The following is a 22,288-nucleotide window of genomic DNA, read 5'->3' as shown; positions in this document are numbered from 1 at the left end:
ATTGTTTTTTAGTGTTACTATTTTTCGTTTTAGCGGTTGTTGTTGTCATCCCACGGAGATTTGCGGGTAACCGGAAGTAGTCGCACTTCCCGTTTCCGGTGCAGGTTGTTCAGTTACAGAGAATTCAACATGGAGGATATGTACATAAAACCAGGTAATTGGTTGTTTTTTCTTCACTCAGCGGAAACATAAACGGACATAAACACATTTACTTAGAAATGTTAATGTTCTTATGACGTGTGAAACAGCAGCACCAAACTTTTTTTCCCCTCTTTTCTTCGCTTTTTGACAGTTTACGTCACGATGACAAAAGCCAAAAACGAACTCCATTCACAATTCCTCCTTTTTAATGTCCCCGTGAGCCTGCGGAAACAACGCAAATACGTAACCTATGTAAAGTGTGTGATTTACGCAGAAATGACAGTTGTCGTCAGTTCGGCGTTGGATATTTAGTCGAAGAGTAATTATCCAGATTTAAAACTAGTCTTGGTTTTATTTCGACCTGCGTTTTGTTGACGAGAAGATCCGCGGCTTTGAATCGAATTCCATTTAGAAATCAGCCAAGTTAACATTTAACAAAGGGGCCGGAGAAGGAGAAGCAATATTTACACGCGATTTGAAGTATTTACCAATCTATTACTTGTTGTTTTCAATTCGGCACGTGAAGAATAGGACATATATCTTATTAATGTTATTGAATTTTGGTTTATAAGAGGTTGTCCCGTTGTTTCCCACAGGCAGAAATGCACATGAGTAAAGAACGTTTATATCACGTTTTATTGATAATTAAAAAATGTCTCTTTGACCTTTGATCCCGGGTTTGATGTGATCAGTAATATTTTATTGATCTGTTGTGTCCGTGTTGCCAAGGTAACCAGGAGCGGGGTTGGAACGACCCTCCTCAATTCTCCTATGGCCTCCAGAAGGCCGGCACACCACAGAGGAACCTGCTGAACAAGAGAGTGGTGCCAGCCGTCTCAGGCAAGACCTGTCCACACCTGTCCACACCTGTCCACACCTGTCCTCTGACCTGTACACACCTGTCCTCTGACCTGTCCACACCTGTCCTCTGACCTCTGACCTGTCCACACCTGTCCTCTGACCTGTCCACACCTGTCCACTGACCTCTGACCTGTCCACACCTGTCCTCTGACCTGTCCACACCTGTCCTCACCTGTCCTCTGACCTGTCCTCTGACCTGTCCACACCTGTCCTCACCTGTCCACACCTGACCTCTGACCTGTCCACACCTGTCCTCTGACCTGTCCTCACCTGTCCACACCTGTCCTCTGACCTGACCTCTGACCTGTCCACACCTGTTCTCACCTGTCCTCTGACCTTTCCACACCTGTCCTCACCTGTCCACACCTGTCCTCACCTGTCCTATGACCTCTGACCTGTCCTCACCTGTCCTCTGACCTCTGACCTGTCCACACCTGTCCTCACCTGTCCTATGACCTCTGACCTGTCCTCTGACCTGTCCACACCTGTCCTCACCTGTCCTATGACCTCTGACCTGTCCTCTGACCTCTGACCTGCCCACACCTGTCCTCTGACCTGTCCACACCTGTCCCCGACCTGTCCACACCTGTCCTCACCTGTCCTATGACCTATGACCTGTCCTCTGCACTCTGACCTGTCCACACCTTACCTCTGACCTGTCCACAGCAGTCGTCACCTGTCCTCACCTGTCCACACCTTACCTCTGACCTCCGACCTGTCCACACCTGTCCACACCTGTCCACACCTGTCCTCACCTGTCCACACCTTACCTCTGACCTCCGACCTGTCCACACCTGTCCACACCTGTCCTCACCTGTCCACACCTTACCTCTGACCTCCGACCGGTCCACACATGTCCACACCTTACCTCTGACCTGTCCACACCTTACCTCTGACCTGTCCACACCTTACCTCTGACCTGTCCACACCTGACCTCTGACCTGTCCACAACTGTCCTCTGACCTGTCCACACCTTACCTCTGACCTGTCCTCACCTGTCCTCACCTGTCCTCACCTGTCCTCACCTGTCCTCACCTGTCCACACCTTACCTCTGACCTCTGACCTGTCCACACCTCAGGTCATGCGTGTTACGTCTTTTAACGCCTCAAACTCATTGTTTCCGATTCCCCAGGCACTGGAGCTCCACCCTCCATGTCTCCATCCTCCAACCCTCTGGCCCCACCCCCATGTGGCGTGGCCACACCCCCTCCACTTACAGGTACAGAAAAAAGACTCCGTCATCGTCGTCGTGTTGAGCAAATACTCAATGTTGACAATCCTCCGTTCTCTCGCTGTAGCTCGTCCTCCTCTCGGCTGCTTGGCCACGCCCCCTCCACCGTTGGGGCCAACGAGGAGCCAGAGAGGGTCGAACGGCAGCCAATCAGAGAGCGAGCCTGACGTGGAGGTTGTGATGTCGGTGTTGATGCGAGCGTTGACGTCGTGCAGACAGACTGTCAAAGTGAGCTCGTCTTTATGTTGTGTACAGTGGTTCCCAAAGCCGGAGTTGTGGGAGGTTGTAAACAAACCCCGGTGACCCCGCACGTTTAACCTTTGACCCCTCTGCAGGAGCAGGTGTGCAATGACATGGAAAAGAGGCTCCGCCTCCTGGAGGACGGCTGGAGGACAGGGAGACTGAGTCTGCCGGTGAGGAGACGCATGGACGCCCTGACTCGAGGTAAACCACCTGTCTCACTCTCGGCACCGTCCTCTGTCCGTCTCAACACTGACCTGTCTCTCTCTCTCTCTGTCTGTCTCTCAGAGCTGAAGCTGCGACACTGGGACGTGGCCGACGAGCTCCACCTCTCCCTGATGATCGATCACGTGACCGAGGTCGGCCAGTGGATGGTCGGCGTCAAGCGCCTCATCGCCGAGACGCGAAACCTGAGTCCTGAACTCTTCGAGTCGCTTCTTAGCCCTGAAGGACCAGCTCAGAACCCTGAAGGACCAAACCAGGACCCTGAAGGACCAGCTCAGGACCCTGAAGGACCAAACCAGGACCCTGAAGGACCAGCTCAGGACCCTGAAGGACCAAATCAGGACCCCGAAGGACCAAACCAGGACTCGGCAGAACCGGTTCAGAACCCAGTGTCTCATTCTTGACTCATGAGCAGTTTGGTTTCTTGTGAGTGTTTTTATTCAAATCCATGGACCTGGTTGTCATTAACCCTTTCATCTGCACAGACTTTATCTGGACTCTGGACTCTTGAGCTTCAGACCCTTGACTCAGAACCATAGGTTTTTGGGAATGAGGACCAAAGTGTGGACCTCTGGACCCCCCCAGCCTCCCTCCCCGCACTCTCAGACGTCAGTGTTTCCTCACAAAATCACGAGCGACACCACACCACAGCTCTTCACAAAACTGCAATAAACACATTTGTGAGAAAAGACTTAAAACGTAAAATAAAGAACAATCATGAAAACAAGAACATGTCGCTACAGAACAGTGATTCTCAGCTCTCCCCCACACCAAACCCCATAGGGAAAAGCAGCGATTTTAGCTCACGGGGACACAGGAGCTGCTGCTCTACTGCTGCCTCGTGTGGTCACTTTGTGTCACTAAGGTTAATCTGAACAAATTTAGATTTTTAATGCGCCTGTGTCCCCGTGAGATTAAATCGCTTATTTTCTCTATTGGGGTTTGGTGTGGGAGAGTGAGTGGTATCAAACAGTTTTCCTGTTGAAAAAGTCTGTCAAACAGTGAGATAAAGACGCGTTTATTAAAATATAAATATGGTGGTTTACATAAAATATACAAGTACAGAAAGTTTCTGACGTGTTTCTGACACGAGGCAGCAGCCGGGGAAGAGGAAACCAAGCAGAAAAGATGAGTGACAGCGGGAAAGAAGCCGGTCTCAGTGGGGCAAACAAAGCCAAATATAGACCTAAAGAAGAAAGAGGGAAGTCCACGAAGAACAGAAGATTTACGAATACTAAATAACTAAATTAGCATAAATAAATGTTAGCTGATAATTACCTGAACGAGTCGATGAGGTGGATTCATCGCTCATATTCGTCGTCGACATTTTCTAGCTCGACTGGCTTTAGGGGTGTTGCTAGTTCATACGTGCTAGTACGTATTAGCACTGCTAGCGTTGGTATAGCGTCAAAAACAGTACATTCTTCAGTTTTTAAAAAAGAAATCCTGTGTTTTACTCGTAAAATATTACACTGAGTTTTGTCTGCGTCTAACTTTCGATTGCTTTTCGCCTCGCCGTCGTAGTCTCGCAACGCATAGCTATCGCATTCCCGCACAATCTCGCAGAGATTCAAGTACCGAATTTTGCCACTAGTGTATCGAAACCAAGTGCAAAAATTTGCGGCTTTTTCGGTACCCAACCAGAATACATTTGTACGTTTTTCCCACGCAACCTGAATACATTTGTACATTATTTCGTACGTAACCCGAATACGTTTGTACGTTTTTTCGTACGCAACCTGAATACATTTGTATGTTTTTTTTCAGTACCCAACCTGAGTACATTTGTACGTTTTTTCGTACCCAACACGAATACATTTGTATGTTTTTTTCGGTACCCAACCCCAATACATTTATAAGTTTTTTCTTACGCAACCCGAATACATTTGTACGTTTTTTCGTATGAGACCTGAATACATTGGTACGTTTTTTCGTACCCAACCCGAAATACATTTGTACGTTTTTTCGTACCCAACCCGAATACATTTGTAAGTTTTTTCGTACCCAACCCGAATACATTTGTACGTTTTTTCTGTACCCAACCCAAATACATTTGTACGTTTTTTCGGTAACCAACCGGAATACATTTGTAAATTTTTTCGGTACCCAACCTGAATACATTTGTAAGTTTTTTCGTACGCAACCCGAATAGATTTGTACAGTTTTTCGTACCCGACCCGAATACATTTGTATGTTTTTTTGTACCCAACCCCAATACATTTGTATGTTTTTTCCCAAGAGCCCCAGCTGCAGTGGTCACGTAATCACAAAAGTTTATCTTGGTCGCTAGTTTGTGAAATCGCAGGACGCGTGCGCAAATATCGTACGCTAATCGGATAATGAAAATGAGAACAGTGACGTAGAAATGATCGTTCATTCCCTCTGACATCACGCATTTTTCGTGTATATGGCCAGACATTTGGTCCTTCTTCTTTATAGCGTTACAGCGCCACATACTGGCCTGACATACGTACTGCAGTATCTTGGAGGGGGGTCTTTTCGTGTAGTTGTTTTCAAAAATGACAAAAAGGGGATAAGGGTTATGATTTTTCTTCCTCACTGTTGCGCGCTCTTTTACATTTATTTTCCGCGCTGTTATTAGCTAATTTCGTCGTCTGAATATCCGAAAACGCTCGCTCTCTCAGTATCAGTACCAGTGTCGGCACAAAAACTGCAGTTCTGGTCCTTAATATTCTTTCCTAGTTGGCAGTGTTTGCAGTATTACTTTCCAGCACAGACCGAGAGGATGCAGTTACCATGACAACTGTGTGTGTGTGTGTGTGTGTGTGTGTGTGTGGGACCTGCTCTGTGATTGGCTGCCGGGGGGCGAGTGGGCAGGCAGGTTGAGCGTCTGAAAGCGTCACTCAGTCTCAGATCAGAGCAGAGAGAGACGCTGCTCTCCTCACTGCTCTCTCCATCATCCTCCCATCTTTTTCCTCCTCTTCCTCCATCCTCCAAATCTCTCTTCATCTTCTTTCCTCCTCCTCCTCCTCCTCTTCTTCTTCGTCTTCCTCTCCTCTCTCTCCATCTTCTCTCGTTCACCTTGTAGACACAGACTGACGAGTCCAACTCCTGGCCTTCGTCATCATCACCATCGTCTTCCTCAGAGGAACAGGGAGTCCTCTGACCCTCGCCCCGCCGGGTCACCATGGCAACGGTCATCTGCACCCGTTTCACCGAAGAGTTTCAGCTGTATGAGGAGCTGGGCAAGTGAGTATCATCATCATCATCATCATCATCATCGTCACTGTAAAGTACCAGTGTCCTCTTAACTTTTATCTTGTGTCGTATATATTTATCGTAGAATTGGTATTTTTGGTTAATATCTTCCATCGTCATACTTCTTTACTTGAATGCAGTATTTCAAATATGCGGTATTACATGTTTCTTGTTTAAATCTATGATTTATATATATATATATATATATGTTATATTAAATTACATCAGAAATATGGTAAAAATGTCGTTTATATCATTTATCGAGTCATGATTGTGTTGATGATCAGCTGATAAAAGGATGACTGACGACCTTCTTGACCCCATCCCACTCACCACCTACACACACATAGAGAGCGGCGACACACACACACACACACACACACACACACACACACACACACACACACACACACACACACAATGCCAGGTCCGTCTTACATAATGTGATGGTGGGAGGCAGAGCAGCAGCTTTCATAAGAAACCGACTCGGGAGAGAATCTCCAAAGAAACAATTACAGTGACTTCATCGTCAGTATGAACATTGACCAGCCGGCGAGGACACTTAGCACATTAGCATCACTTCAAGCAGTTTTAGTGTAGAATTTCAGTCCTTGCTGCAGGGAAAGCTATTACAGTAATGGTAATATGAACAGTTTTAGCAGTAACAATCCTTGCAGTAACAATAGAGTCAATCTTAGCCGCAGTTGAAATCTTGCCATAACAGTAGTATGGCCACGTTAGCAGTGGTAGCAATCATCGCAGTAACAGTAGTATTAATGTTAGCCGTGTTAGCAATAGTAACAATTTTTGCAGAAACAGTAGTGTTAACATTAGTGGTGTTAGCAGCGGTAGCAATCTTTGCCTTATCAGTCGTATTAACGTCGGTTAGCAGTGGTAGCAATTATCGCAGTAAAAGTAGTATTAACGGTAGCTGTGTTAGCAGTAGTAGCAGTATTTGCAATAACAGTAAAATTAATGTTAGCTGTATTAGCAGTAGTAGCAATTTTTGCAGTAACAGTAGTATTAACATAAGCCGTGTTAGCAGTAGTAGCAATTTTTGCAGTACCAGCAGTATTAATGTTAGCCGTGTTATCAGTACTAGTAATTTTTGCAGTAACAATAGTATTAACGTTAGCCGTATTAGCAGTAGTAGCAATATTTGCAGTACCAGCAGTATTAATGTTAGCCATGTCAGCAGTAGTAGTAATCGTTGTAGTAACAGTGGTATTAATGTTAGTCATGTTAGCGGTAGTAACCAACTTTGCAGTAAGTAATATTAATGTTAGCCATATTAGCAGTAGAAGCAATATTTGCAGTAACAGTAGTATTAACGTTAGCTGTGTTAGCAGTAGCAGCAATTTTTGCAGTAACAGCAGTATTAATGTTAGCTGTGTTAGCAGTAGTAGCAATTTTTGCAGTAACAGCAGTATTAATGTTAGCCGTGTCAGCAGTAGTAGCAATTTTTGCAGTAACAGTAGTATTAACGTTAGCAGCAGTAGCAGTGGTAGCAATATTTGCAGTAACCGTAGTATTTATGTTAGCCGTGTTAGCAGTAGTAGTAATCGTTGTAGTAACAGTAGTATTAACGTTAGCTGTGTGAGCAATCTTTGTAGTAACTTTGGTTTAAATATTAGCAGTTGTAGCAGTCATTGTAGTAACAGTAGTATTAACATTAGCTGTATTAGCAGTAGTAGCAATATTTGCAGTACGAGCAATACTAATGTGAGCCAGTATTAAAATTAGCTGTGTTAGCAATCTCTGTAGTAACTTTAGTATAAACAATAAACACGTTAGCAGTAGTCGCAATCGTTGTACTGACAGTAATATTAACGTTAGCTGTGTTAGCAGTAGTAGCAATCTTTACAGTAACGGTATTATTAAGACTAGCCATGTTACCAGTAGTAGCAATATTTACAGTAACAAATAGTAGTAATAGAGTAGTCATATTTATCTCAGTATTAACATTAGCAGTGTTCGCAGTAGTAGTCATGTTTATCGCAGTCGTATTAACATTTTCCGTGTTAGCAGTAGTCGTCATATTTATTGCAGTGAGAATGCAGTGACTTGTATCCTCCTTCTGTGTTTCCAGGGGAGCGTTTTCAGTGGTGCGGCGATGTGTGAAGGTGCTGTCAGGTCAGGAGTACGCTGCCAAGATCATCAACACCAAGAAGCTGTCTGCCAGAGGTGAGGACCTGAAGGAAGACGATGGAGCGTGCTAGTGCTCTGTGGTGGTTGACAGGTTGTCTTTAGCACACTGGGGACAAACCGCTTCACTCTTGACTCACATTTCTTTTGCTAACGCTACGTAAAAAACAATGTCAGCCAATATTGGACCTTTTCCGATTTTCTGCTACAAGTGGGATGGACGCAACGTCAGGACAATGAACAAAGCATTCGCTAACATAATCTCTGACCTTAACCATAGTAACCAGTTACAGCAGTATTAATGTTAGCTGTGTTAGCATTAGTAGCAATCTTTGCAGTAACAGTAGTATTAACGTTAGCCGTGTCAGCAGTCGTAGCAATATTTGCAGTACCAGCAGTATTAATGTTAGCTGTGTTAGCAATCTTTGTTGCAAATTTAGTATAAACATTGGACATGTTAGCACTAGTAGCAATCATTGTAATAACAGTAGTATTAAAGTTTACCGTGTTAGCAGTAGTAGCAATTTTTGTAGTAACAGTAGTATTAACGTTAGGCGTGTCAGCATTTGTAGCAATTTTTGCAGTACCAGCAGTATTAATGTTAGCTGTGTTAGCAGTAGTAGCAATCTTTGCAGTAACAGTAGTATTAACGTTAGCTGTTTAAGCGATTTTTGTAGTAACTTTAGTATAAACAATACACATGTTAGCATAGTGACAATCGTTGTAGTAACAGTAGTATTAACGTTAGCCGTGTCAGCAGTCATAGCAATAGTTGCAATACCAGCAGTATTAATGTTAGCAGTCGTAGCAATCTTTGCAGTGACAGTAGTATTAACGTTAGCTGTTTTAGCAATCTTGATTGTAACTTTAGTATAAACATTGGACATGCTAGCAGTAGTAGCAATCATTGTAATAACAGTAGTATTAACTTTAGCCGTGTCAGCAGTAGTAGCAATATTTGCAGTACGAGCAGTATTAATGTTAGCCGTGTTAGCAGTTGTAGCAATTTTTGCAGTAACAGTAGTATTAACATGAGCCGTGTTAGCAGTAGTAACAATCGTTGTAGTAACAGTGGTATGAATGTATTAATGGATTCTAACCTTAACCCAAATGCCCTAAAACCAGGTCTTAACAGACACTCAGGATGTGAGGACCAGGCAAAAATGTCCTCACAGATCCTCATACAACAACAACACACACACACACACACTGACTTGGGAATTGTTTTTCTCTATTTCTGTAGATTTTTTTTTTCTTTCCAGATCACTATTCTGGTTTTGAGATTTCCTACGGTTGCTTAGCAACACCCTGTAAAGTTAACAAATACATATGTGTGTGTGTGTGTGCAGAAGAAGCTCGACCCTCAGCTACACATGACGTCATCAATATCTGTGTTTGCATGTTATTATCAATAATTGTGGGACATCGCGGTTTAGTCACTGTCGCTGAATCACACCAGTGACAGCGCCCTCTACAGGCTGCAGTCGGTACTACCATAACATGGAAAACAGGCCTTGTTCATTTGTCAGCGCTTTCATTCACTGCCTTTTGTTCCCTTCATCGTTTCTGTTAGTGTGTGTTGTCTCAGCGGGGGACACTTTGTGGTCCTGCTGCTCTGTCGCCGCCGTCCCCCTCTGTTGGCCGCCGTCCCCCTCTGTTGGCCAGCGTCCCCCTCGGTTAGACCGCCGTCCCCCCTGCCGTCCACCGTGCTGGTCTCAGATCAGTGCAGGGAGCCCGTTAGATCTTCGTCCTCGGCGATTATTGCGCTAATTAGCTAGATCTCGTTGTGCCATTTTTATACTCTTGAGTGAGGTAAAAGTACTATGACACAGTAAAAGTACTATGACTGACACAGTAAAAGTACTATGACACAGTAAAAGTACTATGACTATGACACAGTAAAAGTACTATGACACAGTAAAAGTACTATGACTATGACACAGTAAAAGTACTATGACTATGACAGTCAAAGTACGATGAAACAGTAAAAGTACTATGACTATTACACAGTACAAGTACTATGACTATGTCACTGTAAAAGTACTATGACACAGTAAAAGTACTATGACGCAGTAAAAGTAATACGACCATGACAGTAAAAGTACTATGACTATGACAGTAAAAGTACGATGACGCAGTAAAACTACTATGACTATGACAGTTAAAGTACGATGACACAGTAAAACTACTATGACTTTGACACAGTAAAAGTACTATGACTATGTCACAGTGAAAGTACTTTGACTATGTCACAGTAAAAGTACTATGACAGTAAAAGTACTATGACAGTAAAATTAAGTTTTTAATTAAAACTGTCCTGCCGTCATAGATGTCTCCCAATGCTGCCCCCCACAGTTTTCCAGTTGTACTGCTTAATTATTTCATTTGATCTTCTACCGATCATGTGACCTATGACATCAATAATCGATCACTCTCTCTCTGTGTTGTCAGATCATCAAAAGTTGGACCGCGAAGCTCGGATCTGTCGTTTACTGAAACACCCCAACATTGGTGAGTAATGCTAATGCTACGTACATGTACCGCATCTACGACTACTGCCACTTCTGCTAGCTAGCTCTAGTTCGACGCGGCTCGGCTCTACTCTACGTGTTGTTGTTTTTTTAAGTGATCTAAACTGGTACCTGGTTGGTGTTTTTTTTAGTACCTTCTCTGATGAGGTTACAAGCTAGCAGAGCCGATGCTAAAATGTGACGTCAACAGACTGCCGGGCTCTGATTGGTCACCAATCCAACATTTAGCGAAGGAAACGTCTGTCGTAATTAGCGAAATCGGCGATCGTTAGCCCACGTTCAGTGGTGTTTCCGTTCAGCGCTCCACTGATTCTGATGATTCACTTGCACGACGACAACAACAACAACAGCACAGTGTTGCGCTGCCGTGCTATCGCTGGCCCCGCCCACATTGAGGAGGAGCTACGACGTATTGGGAAACGATACCAAACCGAGTAGAGCCGCGCCGGGTTGCGCTGTACTGTTACTATTAACTTAGTAACAACCACTAGCACTATGACAATAAATACGATGATTAAGTCAGGTGTTCACACGTAGAGGCTGTCGACCAATCAGAATGCAGCTGCTGCTGCTGCTGCTGCTGCTGCTGCTTGACTGTGTGGGCAGGTGATGCTCAACAGATACTGAGGAGTGTTATGTAACTCTGGTGTGTATCTGTGTGTGTGTGTGTGTGTGTGTGCGAGTGTTGCTAGGCAACAGTGTCCTTAGGTGAAGGCAACAAACCCTCGCTCTCCTCCTACACACACACACACACACACACACACACACACACACACACACACTCTCGTACCTGTGTGGAAGCTCTCAGAAAGAAATAATCTGTTTTTTTCCTCTCGAAAAAATACTCCCACACAGTTCACCAGTGGGAGTTGATTTGTGTGTGTGTGTGAGAGAGTGTGTGTGTGTGTGTGTGTGTGTGTGTGTGTGTGTGTGAGAGAGAGTGTGTGTGAGAGTGTGTCTTATTATTCAGTTTATGTAGAGAGCAGAAACAGACGCCTTCAGTTAAAGTCCTGCATTGTACTTTTACTGCAGTGTATCGCAGTAAAAGTACAACGACTAAGTACCTTATCATTGCCAGAGTAACATTTTTCACACTGTAAAAATACTATTACTATGCCTCACTGTAAGCACTATGACTATGACCCAGTTAAAGTAGTATGACTATGGCACAGTAAATGTACTATGACTATGAGCCAGTTAAAGTACTATGACTATGATGCAGTTAAAGTACTATGACTATGACAATTAAAGTACTATGACTTTGTCACAGTAAAAGTACTATGACAGTTAAAGTACTATGACACAGTAAAAGTACTAAGACAGTAAAAATACTATAACACAGTAAAAATGCGATGACTATGTTACAGTCAAAGTACTATGCCTATGGCACAGTAAAAGTACTATGACTATGACACAGTAAAAGCACTATGACTGGCACAGTAAAAGTACTATGACTGGCACAGTAAAAGTACTATGACACAGTAAAAGTACTATGACTATGATGCAGTAAAAATGCTATGACTGGCACAGTAAAAGTACTATGACACAGTAAAAGTACTATGACTATGATGCAGTAAAAGTACTATGACTATGGCACCGTAAAAGTACTATGACACAGTAAAAGTATTATGACTATGGCACAGTAATAGTACAATCAAAGTAAACATGGGGTTAGCCTAGCCTATCCTTCGCTGTTAGCATTAGCTCAGCAGCTAGCACTGTGCCACTGTTTCCACTTGTTTAAATAAAGTTTTCTTCATTTCTTTCAGTTCGGCTTCATGACAGCATCTCAGAGGAGGCTCATCATTACCTCATCTTTGACCTGTGAGTCCTGTGATGTCACGTGATGATGTCACAGGTGTCATGAAGTTGGTCGTGTTATTTTTGTTTTTCTTTCTCCTTTTTGACGTCACTATGATTTACTTTTACGTGTTATTCCGTTCCGTGTCGTTAGTTCTCCGTCACGTGACCGTCCACGTCGGTTTTGTGGCGTTTATGTGTTGCAGTTTTGAGATGCGTGCACATGCGTACGCGTCTCAGTGATGTCATTTCCTGCCGCAGGGTCACAGGTGGCGAGCTGTTTGAGGACATCGTAGCCAGGGAGTATTACAGCGAAGCGGACGCCAGGTAGGAACCTCAAAACATGTGACACTTGCACACGTGACCCCTGACATGCGACCTCTGACCCCACCGTGTCTCCCAACAGCCACTGCATCCAGCAGATTTTGGAGGCGGTGCTTCACTGTCACCAGATGGGCGTCGTCCACCGAGACCTGAAGGTGACGTTTGTGTTCCCGCCGCTCTATGTCGTCACTGGCCGTTAGCATTGCTAGCCTTTACATTACAGTCAGGCTCTTATTTTGAAAGTCTTTGTCAGTGATCATATTAAGACTCTTATTGTGAAAGTTTCCCATCAAAGATTACAGTCAGGCTCTTATTGTCAAAGTCACCCTTAATTATCCTAATTAGGCTCTTATTGTGAAAGTTTCCTGTCAAAGATGACAGTCAGGCTCTTATTGCGAACGGTGCCCTCAATTATCCTAATAAGACTCTTATTGTAAAAGTTTCCTGTCAAAGATTACAGTCAGGCTCTTATTTTGAAAGTCTTTGTCAGTGATCATATTCAGACTCTTCTTGTGAAAGTTTCCTTTCAAAGAGTACAGTCAGGCTCTTATTTTGAAAGTCTTTGTCAGTGATCATATTAAGACTGTTATTGTAAAAGTTTCCTTTCAAAGAGTACATTCAGGCTCTTATTTTGAAAGTCTTTGTCAGTGATCATATTAAGACTGTTATTGTGAAAGTGTCCCGTCAAAGATTACAGTCAGGCTCTTATTTTGAAAGTCTTTGTCAGTGATCATATTAAGACTCTTATTGTGAAAGTGTCCCGTCAAAGATTACAGTCAGGCTCTTATTTTGAAAGTCTCCCTCAGTGATCATATTAAGGCTCTTATGTGAATGTTTCCTGACAAAGATTACAGTCAGGCTCTTATTTTGAAAGTCCTTGTTGGTGATCATATTAAGACTCTTAATGTGAAAGTGTCCCGTCAAAGATTGCAGTCAGGCTCTTATTTTGAAAGTCTTTGTCAGTGATCATATTAAGACTCTTATTGTGAAAGTTTCCTGACAAAGATTACAATCGGGCTCTTATTTTGAAAGTCATTGTCAGTGATCATAATAAGACTGTTGTGAAAGTGTCCCATCAAAGATTACAATCGGCCTCTTATTTTGAAAGTCGCCCTCAATTATCCTAATAAGGCTCTTATTGTGAATGTCAAAGATTATGGTCAGGCTCTTATTTTGAAAGTCACGTCGTCCACCGAGACCTGAACGTGACGTTTGTGTTCCCACCGCTCTGTGTCGTCACTGGCCGTTTGCATTGCTAGCGTGTGTAATCCGAACCAGTGGGCGGTGTTAGCATGTTAGCATGTTGTTTGTGTTTTCGCGTGCAGCCGGAGAACCTGCTGCTGGCGTCCAAGTCTAAAGGGGCGGCGGTTAAACTGGCCGACTTTGGCCTCGCCATCGAGGTGGAGGGAGACCAGCAGGCCTGGTTTGGTAAGAACATACATTTGCTAACTCTGTAGTACTACTGCGAGTACTACTTAATTGGACAATAACTTTTTGTTTTATCGCAGTTTTTAATGTGTTTCTGTGTGTGCGTTTACAGGCTTTGCGGGGACTCCAGGTTATCTGTCTCCTGAGGTTTTAAGGAAGGACCCGTATGGCAAAGCGGTCGACCTCTGGGCCTGTGGTCAGACTCTACTTTCTCTACTATCTCGTAACATTTTTCTTTACCTTCTCCGCCGTCTCCAACGCTATCTCCTCTCCTCTCAGGTGTGATCCTCTACATCCTGTTGGTCGGTTACCCTCCGTTCTGGGACGAAGATCAACACCGACTCTACCAGCAGATCAAAGCCGGAGCTTATGACGTAGGTGGCATTGACCCCTCACTATATTCGTCTTGTGGTTCCGTCCTCCTCATGTGTTCACTGCGTGTCCTCGTCCCCTAGTTTCCCTCCCCCGAGTGGGACACGGTGACTCCTGAAGCCAAAGATCTCATCAACAAGATGTTGACCATCAACCCGGCCAAGAGGATCACAGCGGCCGAGGCGCTCAAACACCCGTGGATCTCTGTGAGCACTCATTGTTATGGTCACAGTAACTCGATGACGATGACGATGATGATGATGATGATGATGATGTGTCCTCTTCTTCCCAGCATCGCTCCACAGTGGCGTCCTGTATGCACAGACAGGAAACAGTCGAGTGTCTGAAGAAGTTTAACGCCAGGAGGAAACTCAAGGTAGGTTATTTTGAAAGTCTTCCTCAGACTCTTATTGTGAAAGTTTCCTTTCAATGATTATAGTCAGGCACTTATTTTGAAAGTCTTCCTCAGTGATCATATTAAGGCTCTTATTGTGAAAGTTTCCCGTCAAAGATTATAGCAGGCTCTTATTGTGAAAGTCTCCCTCAATTATCCTAATAAGGCTCTTATTGTGAAAGTTTCCTGTCAAAGATTACAGTCAGGCTCTTATTTTGAAAGACTTCCTCACTGATCAAAATAAGACTTATTGCGAAAGTCGCTCTCAATTATCCTAATGAGGCTCTTATTTCGAAAGTCTTTGTCAGTGATCATATTAAGACGCTACTCTTATTGTGAAAGTTTCCCCTCAAAGATTACAGTCAGGCACTTATTTTGAAAGTCTTCCTCAGTGATCATATTAAGGCTCTTATTGTGAAAGTTTCCCGTCAAAGATTATGCTCAGGCTCTTGTTGTGAAAGTCGCCCTCAATTATCCTAATAAGGCTATTATTGTGAAAGTTTCACGTCAAAGATTACAGTCAGGCTGTTATTGACGCTTGATTCATGTTTGTTCTGGGATTAAAAACCACTTAAAACAACTCTCTTCCTTCCTTCCTTCCTTCCTTCAGGGAGCCATTTTGACCACGATGTTGGCCACCAGAAACTTCTCCGGTAAGACCTCTAATAGTCAGATACTCACGTCCTATTGGTTGTCACGCGGTCACACGGGGCCCGCTCTGGAATGAGGGGATGGGCGGGGCTTGACCTTTGACCTGCAGGTAGCTGAGGGTTAAAGACTGCAGCTAACGGAGGATTGACCAATGACAATTAACAGGTTAACACTGTCATTTTCTGTGTGTGTGTGTGTGTGTGTGTGTGTGCGTGCTGCAGCTGTTCAGGATAGCATGCAGCTATAGATAGCCTGGGAAACCACCGGCTCACTGGGGCTGTGTCCTCACAAGTGTGCCAAGTTTGTGCAATCATTTATTGATTATTTGCACATTAAAAAAAAAACAAACATAAAAATCTACAGAACTTAACTATTAAAACATCGACTCACTAAGACATTTCTGCAGCAGGGGCGTTCCCAGAGTTGTTTTGGGCTCGGGCATATCACATGTGTCCCCTCAGTGTGGACAGGAGCTCAGGAATGTGACAGAGCTGCTGCTGCTCAAACTAAATTTGTCCTCAGCTCAGAGCGAGCTGTCGATCCCAGACAGACGATTCACGTCCTCTCCTTCTGACGTGGAAGTTGTGATATATTTTTTTAATTGTCTTTTATTGTGAAGTAATTCCTGCTTGGTCACGCGATGCCCACGCTCCTCTTCTCTGCTTTTGTTCCTTTCTTTCTGACTCTGCTGCTTCTCTCTCTCTTCCTTCTCGTCCCTCGATCAGGAGGAAAGAGCGGCAGCAACAAGAAGAACGATGGAGTCAAGGTGGGAATTTCATCATTATATTATTATTGTTGTTGTTGTTGTTGTTGTTGTTGTTGTCGTCGATGATGGTGAAGATATTTTGTTTTGCTTTGCTGCTGTAGGAGTCATCTGAGAGCACAAACACAACTATTGAGGATGAAGACACCAGAGGTGAACACACGTGAACACACGTGCACACACACACACACACACACACACACACACACACACACACACACACACACACACACACACACACACACACACACACACACACACACACACACACACACACACACGCACAGCTAATACAAACCTGTGTGTGTCTCTCAGTGAGGAAACAGGACATCATCAAAGTCACCGAGCAGCTCATCGAGGCCATCAGCAACGGAGATTTTGAGAGCTACACGTACGTAAAACAAACAAACAAACAAAAAAGTCAGGCTCTTATTTTGAAAGTTTTCCTCACTGTGAAAGTTTCCTGTCAAAGATTAGTCACTCTCTTATTGCGAAAGTCACCCTCTATGATCATAATAAGACTCTTATTGTGAAAGTGCCCTGTCAAAAATTAGTCAGGCTCTTATTTTGAAAGTCTTCCACAATTATCATAATAAGACTCTTATTGTTAAAGTTTACATTCAATGATTACAGTCAGGCTCTTATTTTGAAAGTCTTCACAATGAGCATAATAAGACTCTTATTGTGAAAGTGTCCTGTTAAAAATTAATCAGGCTCTTATTTTGAAAGTCTTCCACAATTATCCTAATAAGACTCTTATTGTGAAAGTTTCCTGTCAAAGATTACAGTCAGGCTCTTATTGTGATAGTCATCCTCAATTTTCCTAATAAGGCTCTTATTGTGAAAGTTTCCTGTCAAAGATTACAGTCAGGCTCTTATTTTGAAAGTCTTCCTCATTGATCATATTGAGACTCTTATTGCGAAAGTCGCCCTCAAATATCATAATGAGGCTCTTATTGTGAAAGTCTTCCTCTGTGATCATAATAAGACTCTTATTGTGAAAGTTTCCCGTCAAAGATTACAGTCAGGCTTTTATTGCAAAGTTGCTCTGATAAAGATTACAATCAGTACCCTTATTTTGAAAGTCTTCATCAATGATCACATTGATCTTATTGTGAAAGTTTCTTGCCAAAGCATAGCATATCAGACTTTTATTGTAAAACTACTTTCTCATGAGCAAACTATATCTTAAAGTGTCAGACAGTGATATACTGTCTATCACAACGAGGCTCTTATTGTGAAAGTTGTCCTCTGTCTGGGACTCTTAATGTGAAAGTCTGGTCAGTGACTTCCTCTCTGTGTGCGTCCTCAGTAAGATGTGCGATCCCGCCGTCACCGCGTTTGAACCCGAGGCGTTGGGGAACCTGGTGGAAGGCCTCGATTTTCACCGCTTTTATTTTGAGAACTGTGAGTGGAAAGCACACACACACACACATTGACGGTGTTAATGTCCCAGGTGTGTCACATGACCAGGTAATTCTGTGTGTGTGTGTGTGTGTGTGTGTGTGTCAGTGTGGTCTAAGAACAGTAAACCGGTCCACACCACCATCTTGAACCCTCACATCCACCTGGTGGGCGAGGAGGCCGCCTGCATCGCCTACATCAGAGTAACACAGTACATCGACACCAACGGCACGCCACGCACCGCCCAATCAGAGGAGACCAGGGTGTGGCACCGCCGCGACGGCAAGTGGCAGATCGTACACTTCCACCGCTCGGGCTCCGCCTCCACGCTCAGCAAGTAAGCGAGCGCTCGCCGCGTGTTTGTCACGTTCTGTATGCGTAAAAAAACCTCGCGTTGACGTTCCTTCTTCCTCCTCAGCTAACTGTAGGAGTGGGCGGGTCTTAAGGGAGGAGCCACCGTCGCCTTGACAACACATTGATTGACAGCAGGCCAGGTGGAACTTTGTCTGAGAGGTTTGACAAACGGAGGAGAAGATGAGGGGCGGAGCCACAGAGCCTTTTGATCCGGCCGTGAAATGCACAATCAATCAATTAATTAATTAATTAATTAATTAATTAATTAATTAATCAATTATGTATTTATTTATTCAATTATTTAATTTATTAATTTATTCATTCATTTATTCATTAAATAATTAATCAATCAATCAAATTGTGGAAATCTCGACTCTTCACCACCATTAATTCTTTAATTAATTCATTTTATTAATTAATTCATTATTGAATTGAATAAGTAATTATTTATTTAATTATTTATTTAATTAATTAACTACTTTTTTATTAGTTAAATACTAGTTGCTTCTTAGTTATTAGTTAACTATTTGTTATTTATAACAACAATATATATTAGTTAATTACCATTTAGTTATTAGTTAATCATTAGCCACTCATTAGTTTATTACTTTATTAGAGTTATTTATTATTTACTTTGAATTATTTGCAATTAGTTAGCTACTATTTAGTTATTTGTTAATTACAAGTTATTTATTAGTTACTATTTAGTTATGTTACTTCTTTATTAGTTAATTATTAGTTACATCTTAGTTTGGTAATTAATTATTAAGTTACTAATAAGTTCATTACTATTCATTTTTTAGTTAGTTATTAGTTACTTATATTTAAAATTTTGTAAATGCTAAGGTTTAGCAAATTTAGGAAGTTAATTGTTTCCACTTATTATTCATTAGTTAGTTAATTGTCATTTTTTAAAAGTTAGTTAAGCGATCATTTCTGCGACAAAGTCACAGCGGAGACGTCGGTGGTTGGAGATGCGAGATTTCCACCTAAGTGTAATTATATACGTATAAATATATATATACACATATATACGTATATGTATATATAATCAATAATCAATGAAATCCAATAACAAACAACGAAATACATGTATTGATATTTGTTATGCGCAGAGGCCAGAAGTTGCCATGGTTACCACTCACGACTGAGCCCCATTATCTCGTAAAAAAGACGTGACATGTTTACGAATTTAAACGTCAAGTTTGAAACAGCGAACATCCATTTTCATTTCTTTTTTAGATTAAATTGTGTTTTGTCGTTACTTAACGACGTAAGGACGTCGCAGGCTAGAAACCAGAGCAGCTCGGGGCACCGTACGATTTATTTTACGTGAAAAAAAAAAATGTATACGCAAACTCGTACGAGCAGCTGACGACGCGACGGCGCTCATCTCTCTGCTTCCATCAGGGCCGGAGAGCTCCAGACGCTTCCATCGCTCTCCGCCCTGCGATCTTCCATGAACAGCCACACCTCCACTCAGATAAGCCCCGCCCACCTGGCCCCACCTGGCTCCAACCCCCCACCGCCAGGTGTCCTAACGAGGTCGACCTTAACGAGAATCTGCCGCATGAAGAAAACTTGAATCTGTCGGGGTTTTTTTAGGGAAGAGGAGCCAAGGACAAAGGAAAGGAGAATTAAATATTAATAGTTTTATGGATTATGTGAAAACAATGTGACTTTATGAAATGGCCGCCAACAGCCAATCAGATTTACCGACACGATCACCTGTCGCCTGTTGCCGGGGAAGAAAAAGTGTGTGTACGGAGTCCCAGAGGCGTCAGAAATAGCTGATGAATCACACGTTTTAATGAAGCGGTGAACATAGCATGATTTTTATTTATTTTTTCAGATTAACAAAATAAGAAACAAATTATTACAGTTAACAAAAAAAAATCCAGTCCAGTGCGTAGAATTTTGGGGATCAATCAAAAGTGAACAAATGCAGTTTTATATTGTTATTGTCTTATTTGCGAAGATCACATATTTTGAATGCTAATCCACAAAATCTTGAATGTTTATCAAAAAAGAAAAATCTATATATACGCTAAATACTTTTTTCTTGGAACAGGAAGTAGTCCAAATGGGTTTCCAAAAAAGATTGGACAGTGACAGGTCATCTTCCACAAAGTCCGCCATTTTGTGTTTTTTATGCTAACTGTCTACAAGCGGCTGAATGGGAAGAGTGAGGCTAAATGCAGTTAGCAATAAACAACTTGAACCCTAAATGTCACTAAATCCAACACACTGGACCTTTAACCATCGTATTAAAAATAAGTTTATATATATATATATCTTTATTTGCTCCAATTTAATCCTAAGCTTAAAATAATTAGCACAATATGTACTTTTTATGATTCAGGATTTTGCACGTGAAAATCAAACATAATATTATTTTTCTTCGATAAAGGAAATCTGAAGAAGTTGAAGAATATTTACGATTTAAGATGTTTCGTCTCTGTTGGGGCTCCGTAGGTGGGCGTCGTGAAACCTCATATCTCTGTTTGGATTCTTCTCTGCGAAGTAAACGAGTGATTTCACGTTAAGAGGAGTGAAAGGCGAAGCCGCGGCTCTGAGATGTGAGGTTCAGTGGTGACTGGTTATTTGAGTTTTTTTTTAAAAGCGTGTATTTCTTCCTCTTCAGTGGCGGTGTTTACTCTGTACAGACTTTGTGTTTTTGCTGCATGCCCGACTTGAATTTGTGTTTTTGCGTGTTTTTACCTCGGCCTCGGCCGCGTGTTCTGCTGCTCGCGGCCAGCAGGTGTCGTCCCCCGCCCCCGCCCCTGTCCCTGAGCACTAACTCGGATTTGTCGGTGTTGTTATCGATGTCGCCTGCTAGCTGCGAGCTAACGGAACACAGGTGGCTCGTGTTATGACTTTGATATCCTGCATCTTTGCATCCGTCATGTTTGTCGCCGAGGCTTGACGCATCTTTTTACCGTCGGGAGAATGTAGAACTTTGTACAATCAGATTCCTTCTATGATAAAACTTAATATTCATATTATTATTATTACTCTCTCAGTATTTCACGTTTGTATATTTAAAGGCTTTTTAATGTTTCCGATCAGACTTCCAGTGCTGCCGTCGTGTGACTCACTTGTACAGAGCACATTGTGTAATATTAGCACCAATGTTTTTGTTCGGAATGAAATGCATCAAAAACGGAGGGTGACGAGCGTTTCCTTAGCAACCCCTGAATGTGTTTACCGTTATATTTACTTGACGCCTCGGTGCCATTCGGGTTTTCCCAACTCTGGGGTTTGACGTGAAGGACCGATGTTAGCGTGGTGCGTTCCAGTTGTAATCGTAAGTCGGAATTTCTGAAGTGGGATCGCCCTCTTGTCCGGCGTTTTTTCTCGACTGCTTTCCGCCAACAGCCCGAGATAAGTCTGCATCCGTGATTCTTCCGACGTCACTCCCACTTCTGACGTAAATGGTCCTCTGCGTAGACGCTAGGCTACAGTCCTACGGAACCATGTTTCCTCGCAACTGCCACCTTAGGGTCTTGGGTATATTTCGTGCGAGCCCTCGTCGGGACTTCGCATGCGACCTGCAGAGTGAATGTTTTTCTACGGTAGGTGAGTCCGTGTGTTTCTGAAGCAGCACCTCCACCTTTGGCGCTTTTTTGGCGATACGGCCCTAGCACGACTCGGCTCGACGCTACTCGGTTTGGCATCATTGCGTCATAGCACCTCCTTCCTCAACCTGGGCGGGATCTCGCTAGCACGCTAGTGACAGTCAGAGCAGCTGTTTTCGGTTGTACCGAATCATTAGAATGCGATTTGTTCACAGAATCGTTCGGTACTTCCTGAATGACCGGACGTTAGCTATAAAATCTAAGTAAATTGAGGCGGCTTGAATATCGCGATTGTTATGAGAGACTAAGCGACTGTTTTCACGCGTTAGCATTGGCTCAGCTTGCTTGGAACCCAGGTACCAGGTATCACCGCTGACGGAGAAGAGTCGTGCTAGCCAGCATCGCATCGTGGAAAGGCGCCGTTTGACCTTTGACGACACTTGAACGTATCAATAATTGTGGGCAGGGACAGAGAGAGACACTGTCCCTTTGAAAATAATTATCTCCGATGTCACTTTTTTTAATATAAATATCTTGGTGTTTATGCTTGAAGCTGAAGATGTTCCTTTTTTTGAACCGATGCTACGACGTACGTATTTCCTGTTTGTACCACGTGTTCAGTGGGC

At 43.0% G+C, this 22,288-nt stretch overlaps 2 protein-coding genes across 2 annotated transcripts; both read left to right on the top strand.

Annotated features, from left to right (window-relative positions):
- The first annotated feature begins 123 nt into the window (after window positions 1-123).
- Window positions 124-3,302, top strand: sra1 (steroid receptor RNA activator 1). Its single transcript, XM_083889323.1, has 6 exons — window positions 124-154; window positions 871-981; window positions 2,136-2,222; window positions 2,302-2,462; window positions 2,570-2,678; window positions 2,763-3,302. Exons 1-6 carry the CDS (start codon window positions 130-132, stop codon window positions 3,101-3,103), a joined length of 834 nt encoding a protein of 277 aa, XP_083745449.1. The 5' UTR covers window positions 124-129; the 3' UTR covers window positions 3,104-3,302.
- Window positions 3,303-5,847: 2,545 nt separating this feature from the next.
- On the top strand, window positions 5,848-18,219 carry LOC310927071 (calcium/calmodulin-dependent protein kinase type II subunit alpha; the record flags this gene model as incomplete). Its single annotated transcript, XM_083889312.1, has 18 exons — window positions 5,848-5,909; window positions 8,008-8,102; window positions 10,515-10,574; window positions 12,364-12,418; window positions 12,656-12,721; window positions 12,801-12,873; window positions 14,044-14,146; window positions 14,259-14,342; window positions 14,426-14,520; window positions 14,602-14,724; window positions 14,811-14,894; window positions 15,523-15,565; window positions 16,289-16,329; window positions 16,431-16,479; window positions 16,642-16,717; window positions 17,639-17,733; window positions 17,839-18,067; window positions 18,149-18,219. 18 exons carry the CDS (start codon window positions 5,848-5,850, stop codon window positions 18,150-18,152), a joined length of 1,437 nt encoding a protein of 478 aa, XP_083745438.1. The 3' UTR covers window positions 18,153-18,219.
- Window positions 18,220-22,288: the final 4,069 nt, after the last annotated feature.

The sequence above is a fragment of the Microchirus variegatus genome (assembly GCF_963457635.1).
Source record: "Microchirus variegatus genome assembly, chromosome: 5".
Lineage (NCBI taxonomy): Eukaryota > Metazoa > Chordata > Actinopteri > Pleuronectiformes > Soleidae > Microchirus > Microchirus variegatus.
The sequence above is the reverse complement of the archived record's forward strand: the minus strand, read 5'-3'. Positions and strand labels throughout refer to the sequence as shown.